The following is a 12,212-nucleotide window of genomic DNA, read 5'->3' as shown; positions in this document are numbered from 1 at the left end:
AAAAAAAAAAAAGCATAGAAATAAAATTTAGAAGTGCATGTTGGCCAACAGAATTTACCTGCTACCTCCATGGTATAATCGCTAATTAAATAATTGAAAAATAAGGCAAATTGATCCAATTTATTTAAAAAATAAGAAAACCATACAACTTATACAAGAAATAAATCACTTATAATAGCAAACATTCCTCTAAAATCATATAATAAGATAATTTTGGAATTAATAAGTAATAACAATGCAAAACTGGTTACATATTGCATTATAATACAAGTATATATTAATTATCGATACTACAAAAATATTTTAAAAAGAAGACCAAATTTAACTTATAATACAGTAGTTAGTTATTATTATAAATATATTCTTTATAATATGATAAAAATCAGAAATTAAAAAAAAAAAAAAAAAGAGAGAGAGAGAGAGAGAGGATGGACGTGGATCCCACAAAGGAAGGTCACATAAAACCCTCTCCAAAACCCCCATAATAAGCCCCGAACCCCCAAACCCTTTTTTCTCATATTCTCACAGTGAGACACCAAACTACCAGCAGCTGCAGCACAATGGCGGGGCTTGTACCTCCAGGTGCGACCATCAACACTGACCCTTCCAACGCTAAATCCAAAGAAGATGAAAAAGTCGATTACTTCAACTTGCCTTGCCCGATTCCCTACGAGGAAATCCACCGCGAAGCATTAAGTCCGTACAAATCTTACTCTTTTAACTTTTTAATGTAATGCGTGACTTGTGTTTTCTTTTTGTTTTACTTTTGTTTGTGTTTGATTCTCTTTCTGATCGGTTTACTGTTTCTATGGTTGTTCGTGATCTGGGTTTTTCCATTAAAATGTGCTTGTTTGAAAATTTTGTACTTGTAGTATTGATGATATGGAGGATTTGGTTTGGGGTTTAAACTATTCCCTGCTTTTTAGTTTTGATAATAGTTGTTTTGGGTGCTTAAGGATAAAGAAAGTTATGTTCTCGTTGTAATTTTGCAAAATGGATTTGTTTATATGTTTGTTTTTTCCCTTTATTTTGGTTCTACGTTCTAGCGTGGGTTAGAAGAGGTAGACTTTTTGTGTGTTGAAGTGTTCCTTTTTTTTTTAAAAAAAAAATTTTGTTCTGAAGACGGATAGGGTTTTGCTGTATCTGCTACTAAGAGTAGCATTTTTGGTAAATTTGAAATAAAGCAAGTATTTTGGATTGTTGTTTGTTCATATTGTAGTTAGTACAAGTATTAAAACTAGGTGATTTTCAGTGTCTTTGAAGCCGGAGCTTTTTGAGGGGTTGCGCTTTGATTTTACTAAAGGACTTAATCAGAAATTCTCACTAAGTCATAGGTGACTTTTCTTTCTTCTTTATTCTTTCTGAATCATTATTGTATATTTCAATTTCTGATCTTTCTCTAGGTGATTTATTGTTTTGCTAACTATAGCTTATCACTATAAATCAGTGTGTTCATGGGACCAATAGAAGTTCCTTCTCATCAAACTACTGATGCACTTAAAGTCCCAACTGCTCATTATGAGTTTGGTGCTAACTACATAGACCCAAAGGTAGGTGTTCATTACCATATTTGCTTTGACACAATCCTCTTAATATTAAGAGGCCCTGGGAACTATCTGATCTTTGCAAGTTTTCATCAAATAATAGTAGGTGTACTAATGTTTTCCCACAGTTGATGCTTATTGGGAGGGTTTTGACGGATGGTAGACTAAGCGCTAGGGTGAAATGTGATTTGACTGATAATCTTTCATTGAAGGCTAATGCTCAGGTAAATATTAAGTATTTAATTTTTTCCTTCTGATTTTGTCCCACTCTTCATTTGCAGCAGAAATTATGCTTTTTGTTTGCACTTCATTGAGTAACGTTTTTGGTGCTTTTTTCCAGCTAACTAATGAGGATCATATGTCACATGGCATGATCAACTTTGATTACAAGGTCAAGCACTCTTACCTCAACATCTTATGCTTGTGGCAATGTTGTTTACCATAGTTATGATATATATACTTGATGCATTGAGCATCTATGTGACTCTACTCTTATGTAGGTGTGTAGGTTTTTTTCTTTTTTTTTTTTAACCGGCTTATTATGTACTCAAACAATCTGTTGTTGCGTTTGTTTGCATTGAGATTATCACAATGTGAATGTCATGGTAAGTCTAAGATTTGTGTTTATTGGGGAGAAAAAGCTAGCAAGAGAGGATTTTGCTGCATTTTCTTCTCAGATCTAAGAACTTATGAGATTATGATACCAACCATAGAGGCTATGTATGTTGCATTTCTTATGTTTTTAATTATCCTTTTTGGAGAGACAACTGAGACATTTTTGCTACGACTTGCTTGAAGTTATGTATTAAGTTTATGTAGAAAACCTCTTTGTATTAGGAAATATTATCTTGTTCTAAATACTGTTGTTTAAATTATCTTGCATTGCTTAAACTACTTCTACAGGCATATGATTTTGTCTTCCAATTTGTAGGAACTTGTAGGTTAGGATACTTGTGTAAATTTTTATAAAATATAATCACAATTTTTTTTTTCCCCTGAATTATGATAGTTTTTTCTGTTGCTAGGTTTGACTTTTTATTTCTTAATGCAGGGTAAAGACTACAGGTCCCAGTTTCAGTTTGGAAATGGTGCCCTACTTGGAGCCAGTTACATCCAGGTATATGTCTAAACAAGTGAAGCAATACTACTACATTTAATATGGATAATACAGAAAGTTGTACGAAGGACAATATAGCATGCTAACATGAACATTTATGACTTTGGTAAATGGCTTTCCTTTTATACTTGCCCTCTGAAATAAGTTTTCGCTTCTTATGTACATATTCTTCAAACAACCAGTCAGTTTTTCCCTTGCTAGAATAGTAAGCAAAAGAAAGAAATCTACATCTTGAGTTTCTTGTCAAAAATTGATTAAAAAAAAAAAGGTATTCCCTATCCTCTATATGTGTGTTACCTATTGATATAAAGCAAGCCTTATTAAAATAACATTGGACATCCACATATTATTAAGAAGGGATTATGAGGCTAGAAAGAAGGGAGATTGTTGCTTTACTAGATATAGGATTTTTCTTTCTTTTCTTTTTTCACATTAGTTTTGTTGCTGTTTTTTCATTTTCTTATTACACAGTGCTACACGAATTCCGTTGCTGTAGGAATTTATGATTCTTGTTAGTATGAACTGTCTCACTTTTTCTTCATAAGGAGTGTGTTTATCTCTGAGGTTTTTGTCTGATATTGGTTTTGCTGTAATGATATTAGTTGTGAGTGTTTCTTTTTATTCTTCTGAGGGTATAATCATGTACAAATCAATCAATGTACATTGATTTTCAATCTTTAACTGTATCTTCTGATATTCCTGCAGAGTGTGACCCCACGTTTGTCTTTGGGTGGTGAAGTATTTTGGGCTGGTCAACATCGGAAGTCGGGTATTGGTTATGCTGGTCGATATGAAACAGACAAGATGGTAATTACAAGTCTTGTTAGTACTATTATCAATGATTTAATATCTTGTTATTGAATAGCAGATAGTGGGGAGGAAGACATAGGGTTTGGCTTTGTCATTCTTTTTCTTTTCAGATCAAAAGGTGTTGGTTTTCTATTAGCTTCAATGTTAGAATCTGTGTAACCATTCTGTTTCCTTTTTCAAGAAGAATTGGTCATATTTATACCTGACTACTGAAGTTGTTAGCTTGGATCTGTAATTTGATCCACATCACTCTATTTGTGTTTCACATGCACTTGACCAGGCCATATTTCTCATATGATTGCAGGTTGCCACAGGACAAGTTGCTAGCACTGGAATGGTTGCTCTAAGCTATGTTCAGAAGTTATCAGAGAAGGTAAAGAAGGCCTAGATTTTTGAAGGAGTTTATTTTGTTATCTCATTGCAACTCTTACACTATTTTCTTTTGTTAAGGTTTCTCTAGCATCAGATTTCATGTACAACTACATGTCAAGAGATGTCACTGCTAGTGTCGGTTATGATTACATCCTTAGACAGGTATGTTTGCAGATGTATCACATTTCTTTTTGCATACATTCAATGTAAATCATACTTTTAAGAAACTAATACAAAATATAGTCCTTTTTAATGTTATAATTGATTTTTTCTTAAAAAACCTCTAGTTGAGGTGAAAAAACAGTGTGGGACATGATTTTTCTTATTCTCTGTTATGGATGCTGCATGATAACTTTGGACCTTAAGGCCATTTACTAAAAGTTTTTTATATGAGGACTTTCTTTTACTTTTTAAATAATGAATATGGCTGTCTATGTGTTGGATTTTTTTCGTGTTTCACTCTATATACCAGCTTTGATACACGTATGTTACTTTGAAACAATAATTATCTAAACATTTGAAGTTATGTTTGTAGTTATATTTGCAAATATAACTTGGTCAAATCAGATATTGCAAGGCTTTTATAATAGTAGTTATATTTGCCAATGCATAATTCATTTAACTTGGTCAATAAAAAAAGTGTTCACAATATAAACTTTAACTTTGTCCAAAGAACATTTGGATAAAGTGTAGCTGATGCCCACATTTGAAGTTTGATTTTTCACCAATTTTATAAGAATTGAGAATGTTTATCCATTCATCACATAAGCTCTTCATCATTCAATTATAAACATAATGTTTTGTGGATTTGAGAATTTACTGTATATGATAAAATAGTTGTTATAACAATTAATTGCTTTACTTTGTAGTTGATTTTTACTACAAGATTGCTAAAGGTGTTTTTTCTATTTATTTATTTTTTCCATTATTACAGAACTTACCCTCAACAGTTTGAAGCATAAGCCTACTTATGCTGCTTTTTTTTTTTTTTTTTTTAATTATTATATAACAAATCTTGAGAGTTTCACTACTTAAGTCAAAGCTTGTGGTGTATCTTTTGTAAGCTTTGGAAAGCCAAAAGAACATAATAATAAAAAATAATGAAAGTATGCTTTAGTAAAATTTTTATTTGCTTGTGGGTGCTTTGGCATTTAATAAAATTGGAATGAAGTGTGGCGTCTTTAATACTACTGTTATCAGCACAACCATTCTTCACTCTGCATGTTGTTAGACTTCCAGACTGAGTTTTTAGGAGATACTATCATTATCTTTCTGGTAGTAAGGTCAACCAGAACAAATATTTCATGTTTTTAGATGATTGGCCATTAGAAGAGAGGCGTAGTAAATAATAATTTATATTTGTTTTACCATTTATTTAGGAACAGCAAATCAAGTTACCAATACTGATATTTGAATAGAATGATACCCTTGATTTAATATTTATTCTCCATGACTTATATTGTCTTTTGTTCTCCGAAATGTAGCGACACAGAAATTTATAAAATCAGCCTTGTTATTAAAGTTTCTTTTCCAAGAACTTTTATTAGACATGATGTCCATGAGTAAATTTTGGGTGTGGCTGTTTCAGTGTCGTCTCCGAGGGAAGATTGATTCAAATGGTTGCACTGCTGCTTATCTTGAGGAGCGACTAAATATGGGCCTCAATTTTATTCTTTCTGCTGAGGTGAGGATTAAAATGCCTAGCCTGAAGGCTCTTTCACTGGAATACCTTTTTCTTTTCCTTGTTTGGGTTGTGTGCTTTCATGAGATGTGATTCTTAACGTTCTTTTGGGATTAATGTATTGCAGATAGATCATAGGAAGAAAGACTACAAATTCGGGTTTGGGCTGACAGTAGGGTGAAGAATTGGAAAAGCTGAGTGATGTATTATTACTTTCATTCATATAAGCTCATTGTTGCCAGCAACTCAGCAGAGTTGTGCTTCTGCTTCAACTTCAACCTTACCTACTTCTGTTTGAAAATCATAAAATCCATTCTATACTGTCTTTTGAGTTACGAATCCTTAATGGGGTAGTGTCAGCTGGTGCAACAGTTTTAGAGCCTCATTTATTGGTTTTTCTTGAAATCATTTTGTTCTCCTGTCAGAGGTGTAGAATTTTTATCAATGCAAGTAGAGAGATTTTATTTTATCTGGATGTATGGATTCGGATTGAGAGAAATGGGAATGTTTTCCCTTCAAGAAGATGCCTCACCAATTGTCATATTCATGGATTAGTATGCCTATATATAGTAAAACCTAAGGCTCTATAGTGACTATAACGGTAGGATCAAAATAATTTATTAAATTTATTACTATAAAGAGGTTATAATTTAATAGAAGTGTAGTTATAAAAATTATTGTTTTGATTTTTTATTTTATAATTCACGTTTTAGTAGATTGTTTTATGATTTTAATTAATTATTTTAGTAGTAATTGTTGTAATTAGACAAGAGGAGAAAAAAAATAATTATGAGGATGATATTACGAAAATATAAAAAATTGTGTTAAAAAACTTTAAACATACTTGAGAAGTTGAAAATATTTTGGCTTTAATAAGATGTACATGTTAGTGAGTTATTATGTGTCCACAAGTTAAAAGATGTGATCATAATTTTAAAGTTTAAATCATTGTCTTAAATAATTTTAAATAAATATTTTATTTTATTTTAAATATTTAATGTAATAATATATTTATTTTTTGCAATATGTAAATAAGTATTATTATGTAGAGGTAATCTTTTTTAAGATGAGAATTAGAAAAATTTTAATTTATTACAATATGGAGGTTATTCTTATCTATAAGTATCTTGAGTTGGATTAGAACTTTTTATAATTATATAGACATTATTTCTATATAAAGTATCATTATAAAGAGATTTATCTTATTTCAACATTTTTTAGTCGTCCTCGTGGTATTAAATTGCAGTGTCATTTCACATTTTCAGGTCATTTTCTCACTAAACCAAATATATGAAAAAAAGAAAAAAAAAAAAGCAATGAAAGACTGAACACTAATCTATATATCTATATAATCCCGGAGTCTACCTTTGCTATTGATTGCCATTTGGATTCTGATAGAAATCCGAGGCTTCTCCTACAAAAGTTCACTCACAAACCACTACCCAGCTCACTCTGAACTCCATTGGTCACTAGCCCAGAATTTCCAGTCACACAAGAACAGTTTTAACACTTCATACAATTGAAAACACAAACAATGTTGAGTAATCTCAATATCTATATTTAATAACAATTTTGTGACATTCCTATTCGAATAACAAATCATTCACAACTAGAATTAAACATAATCAAAAGGCAAGCATAAACCAGCTCATCTAAGATGAGTCTACATACAATAAAGAAACCCGCTAGACTTCACGGGCCAACACCTCCCCAATCCCCTTTCCTTTTACAAAATCGATGATGATGAAAGATCTTTCCCACTGCCTTTTATTCTTCGTGCTCTCTTGCTATAACTGAATTCAGCTCCCCAACAAATCAGCATTTGCCACTTGTCACTCTCCCATAAACCCAATACCACCCTCCATCATGCATAAAACCTGACCTTAGTCCCTCATCCCCCTTTTCACACCTTTATTTTTGGTAGCGTGCCGAATGCACCAAATTAATTAACCTTACTAACCTAACTACTAAATTGTATATAGGGTGAGCAAGGGTCGATCCCACAGGAAATGATTCGATTAAATCCTATATTCTATGCCAATAACCACAACGAAGACAACAGGAAAATAAAATAAAATCCTAAACAGTAAACACGACAGCAGAATAATGAAAGGGGTTGTAATCGATGCAATCTAAATTGAAACAAATAAATCTCCAATGGTAGAAAATATCAAATTAAAAACAACCAGTTCTCGGTTCAAGATCCACCTAAACATGCATTGGACACGAACTAACCGTAACATTATTCTATCTTATTATTATGGAATTACTGACCTTAGGAAACAACAAGCTCTGTTACCCGAATTTCCCTTAATAATCACTATTGAAATAAGCTCTTCAATTAGATCATAACCCTTGAACAACCTAGAATAAGCTCTTTAAATTTAATTCAATGGCAGCCTTAAGCACTAGGAAAATAGATCAATCCAAACAACAATCACACAAGATCTGATTATTAAACTTATGTTATGTTATTTAGGGTTACAGATTGAAAACTTGTCTGTAATCATCTGTCACCATGTGTTACTCATTGAATAGAAAAAGGACAATTACGTATCACACTTCCTAATTCTAACAGATAAAAATCCGATTAAACAATTCAGCAGGCCATTACTAAATCACCCAAACAGAAAATTATAAACAATTAAAACAGAATAACATAAACAATTCCAATAAAAACGAGATTGAGAACAATGTTACTAAAGTGAAGTTACACCAACGACATGAATTCAGGCTTCAAAATCCCCTTGAACTGAAGAAAGATCAACCGCCGCACATATTGACGTAGAAAGTAAAAAACTAAAAACAAAACTCCACTGCCTTCCCCGCCCCGGTTTAACCTAACAACTCCTAAATAAATAATGTGTTTTTTCCTTAATTCTCTCCCATGAAAAACGGAAATTACTTTCCTAGATCTTTGCTAAATGATAGACTTCCAAAACTGTCAAAATCTTATCAGATATGGAAAACAGAATTCATAATCCAGCTTGCACCAGGATTCTCGCAATGTAAAAGAACTCTTCTGGGCTTGGTCACTTCATAAAAGTTGTAGTCCTGGATGTGTAGATAAATTTGGGCTTTTGAATCACCTACTTTCGATATCTGAAGCTCTAGTTAGGTCCATTCGAAGACTCAATACTCAGCCAGGAAATCCTTCTGCGAATAAGATTTCAGGTCCGGTTTTGTAACAACTAATGAGGGCCCAAACAAACTCGGATTCTCGCCCATAATACCTTCCTGGAATGCTTGATTCGTCTACTTTACTTTTCCTGAAGAACCTTTTGCAATTGAGAAATCTAACTCCATGAAAACCTAAAAAACGCAACACTGGTCAGAATAACAAAAACTCTGGAATTTCCTAATCTTTTCTCAATTATTTCATAAAGTCTATCCAAATATGTCAAACTTACAAAATAAATTCCAATCAACTCAACTAGGCATAAAACATAACAAAAAACATAATATGGAAGGAATAAAAATATATAAATTACACTCTTATCAATTTTTCCTCCCATATACTAAAGTGTTGTTGGTCTCATCATTATCTCCACCCCCCCAAGGAGAGCCACCTTGTCCTCAAGGTGAAAGGATGGAAAGTGCAGTTGGATGGTGGAGAACTCTTCCCAAGTATTTTCAAAATTCGGTAGTCCTTTCCATTTGATCAAGACCTCCCAAGTACCATTCAACAGCTTTCTTTTCTTTAACACAGCCTCTGGTTCAATAGCTAAAATCAAGTCCTCATCCGGGTCAGTTGGAAGCGGTTGGACATTCGAGGGTGGGAAAGTAGTCTTCTTAAGTTGGGGACACATGAAAGATGTTGTAAATCCAGGCTGTAGAGGGTAGCTGTAGGCGGTAAGCGACTGACCAATTTTTTTTCGTAATCACAAAGGGGCCATAGAACCATGGACTCAATTTCTCATTGCAATGACGAGCCAAGGAGCGAAGGCGGTAAGGTTGTAGCTTGAGATAAACTGAATCTCCCACTTCAAAGTTAATTTCTCTCTGCTTGGTGTCTGCAAAGTGCTTCATTCGATTTTGAACTTTGACCAAATTCTCTTTTAGTTCTTGAAGGATTTTGTTTCGGTCATGTAGCTATTGGTTTACCTCTTCAACTGTGGAGGAATGTTCAGAATGTTTCAGGATGACCGGGGGGTCTCGGCCATAAAGTGCTTTGAAGGGTGTCATGCCAATTGAGTTGTTGAACGTAATGTTAAACCAAAACTTTGCCCAAGAAATCCATTTGGGCCACTGTCAGGGTTGAGTACTAACAAAGCAATGGAGGTATGTTTCCAAATAGTGATTTACTACTTTCGGTTGACTGTCTGTTTGAGGGTGATAGACTGAACTCATTTGAAGTTGTGTTTCGGACTGCTTGAACATCTCACCCCAAAAATGACTAATAAACACTCGATCGTGATCCGAGACAATCAAACAAGGAAACCAATGTAATTGGAGAATCTCTTTAATGAATAAGCTTGCGATATCCCTAGCCGTATACGGATGCTTCAAGGTCAGGAAATGACTATACTTGGTCAAATGGTCCACAACCACCATAATTGTACCAACCTGAAAAGCCCTTGGTAAGCACGTGATGAAATCCATCGATATGTCTTCCCACACTTGATTTGGAATAGGTAACAGTTGCAACAGCCCAGGGGACTCAAGGCTTGATATTTACTCTTTTGGCAAGCCTCACATGCTTCAACAAATGTGTGTATATCTTTCTTCATACCCTCCCAATACACTACATTGGCCAGGCATTTGTAAGTGCGAAAAAAAACCTGAATGTCCTCCAATGGGAGATGAGTGAAACTCTTGTAATAAATTCTGAATATGAGCCCCCATGCGTGGCATGACCAACCTGTCATGGTACATCAATTGGTTCCCTACCAGTTTATAAGGCAGTCGACTGGTTGGATGAATAAGCAGCTCTTGAACTATTTTCCTCAACTTGGCATCCTGGTGGACCGCATTTTCCAGATCCTTTATGCCTGCAAAACAGCTTATTGATAAAGCATTAAGTTCCCCAACCTCAAGCCTTCTAGAAAATGCGTCAGCCACCTTATTCTCCTGACCAAGTTTATATTGAATGCCAAAGCGGAGCCCCATCAGTTTCATCACCCACTTTTGCTGGTCCTCACTCAACAGCCTCTATTCATTTAGGAAGTGTAAACTCCTCTGGTTCATTTTTATCACAAAATGTCTGCCTAATAAATAGTGCCGCCATTTTTGGATTGCCATGACCACGACCATAGGCTCCCTCTCATAGACTGGCTTAAGTCTGGACTGTAAAGACAACCCTTTACTCAAGAACGCCAATGGCCTGCCTTCTTACATCAACACAACCCCTAAATCATGTCCTGACGCATCTGTCTCAATCACGAATTCCTTGGAAAAATCTGGCATAGCTAAAATTAGTACTGAAGTCATGATTTGTTTCAATTCTTTGAATGCCCTCTGTGCGTCACTATTCCATTTAAATGCGTCTTTCTTTAATAGCACAGTTAGAGGAATCACAATTTTTCCATACCCATTGACAAACCTCCGATATTACCTGTCAAGCCAAGGAATCCCCGAAGAGCTCTTAAATCTTTGGGAACTGGCCACTGAAGAATACTATCAATTTTGAAAGAGTCAACTGCTATTCCTTCTGACGATATAATATGCCTTAGATACTCGAGTTTTTGCTGCCCAAAGAAACATTTTTTATGGTTGGCAACTAACTGATTCTCGTGAAGTGTCTTTAGGGTGATTGTTAAGTGTTGCACGTGCTCTTCCATGATCGTACTATACACGAGAATATCATCAAAAAACACGATAATAAACTTCCTCAAGTACGACAGAAAAATGTCATTCATTAGAGCTTGGAAAGTTGTCGGCACGTTGGTTAATCTGAAGGGCATGACTAGAAATTCATAATGCCCTTCATGGGTCCTAAAGGCAGTCTTAGAGGTGTCTTCCTCTCTCACTCTGATTTGTGGTCCCCAATTTCAAATCCAATTTGGAGAAGACTGCAGCGGCCCCCTCCCCCCCAATTCATCAAATAACTCATCCACCACGGGGATTGGAAATTTGTTCAGAACTGTTAATTTGTTTAAAGCTCGATAGTCGACACAAAACCTCCATCTGCCATCTTTCGTCTTGACAAGTAACACTGGACTAGAAAATGGGCTTACACTCGGTTTGATAATGCCTGAAGCTAACATTTCTCAGACAATTCATTCAATCTCATTTTTTTGGTAATAGGGATCGTGGTAAGGTCGGATGTTTTGTGGTTGGGCTTTGGGTAAGAGTTGAATGGCGTGTTCATAGTTCCTAATAGGGGGTAATCCAGCTAAGAGTTTAAAAACTGAATGAAACAGCTCCAATACTTCCAACAGTCTATTGTCCATGTCATCCCTATCATCTGGTTGTTTTTGCAAGGAGCCAAATTCCACTAGATATCCTTGCCCTTCCTTCTGGATTGTCTCTAACATTGCTTTTAAGGATACCAATGTCTTGCTCAATGCCGGATCCCCACAAAGTGTCACAGTTTTACCCTTATCCTTGAATCTCATTACCTGGTTCTTCCAATCTATGGGTTGATTCACCATGGAACTGCTACCTCTTTGATTGTTGGCCGGGTCAGCATCTGGGAATTGTTGCTATTGATCCTAATGAATGCTTGATTTGGGTGTATTTGTGAATG

The 12,212-nt window shown here is 34.7% G+C and overlaps 1 protein-coding gene across 1 annotated transcript; it reads left to right on the top strand.

Moving 5' to 3' along the window:
* The first annotated feature begins 487 nt into the window (after nucleotides 1-487).
* On the top strand, nucleotides 488-6,046 carry LOC116143541 (mitochondrial import receptor subunit TOM40-1). The gene is made up of 11 exons (XM_031428988.1): nucleotides 488-696; nucleotides 1,253-1,334; nucleotides 1,448-1,550; nucleotides 1,673-1,768; nucleotides 1,885-1,935; nucleotides 2,596-2,661; nucleotides 3,367-3,468; nucleotides 3,776-3,844; nucleotides 3,922-4,005; nucleotides 5,432-5,527; nucleotides 5,652-6,046. The coding sequence occupies exons 1-11, from the start codon at nucleotides 561-563 to the stop codon at nucleotides 5,703-5,705; spliced, it is 939 nt and encodes a 312-aa protein (XP_031284848.1). The 5' UTR covers nucleotides 488-560; the 3' UTR covers nucleotides 5,706-6,046.
* The last annotated feature ends 6,166 nt before the right edge of the window (nucleotides 6,047-12,212 follow it).

The sequence above is a fragment of the Pistacia vera genome, unplaced genomic scaffold, assembly GCF_008641045.1.
Source record: "Pistacia vera cultivar Batoury unplaced genomic scaffold, PisVer_v2 Contig430, whole genome shotgun sequence".
Classification (NCBI taxonomy): domain Eukaryota; kingdom Viridiplantae; phylum Streptophyta; class Magnoliopsida; order Sapindales; family Anacardiaceae; genus Pistacia; species Pistacia vera.
This window is presented reverse-complemented; position numbering and strand designations above follow the sequence as displayed.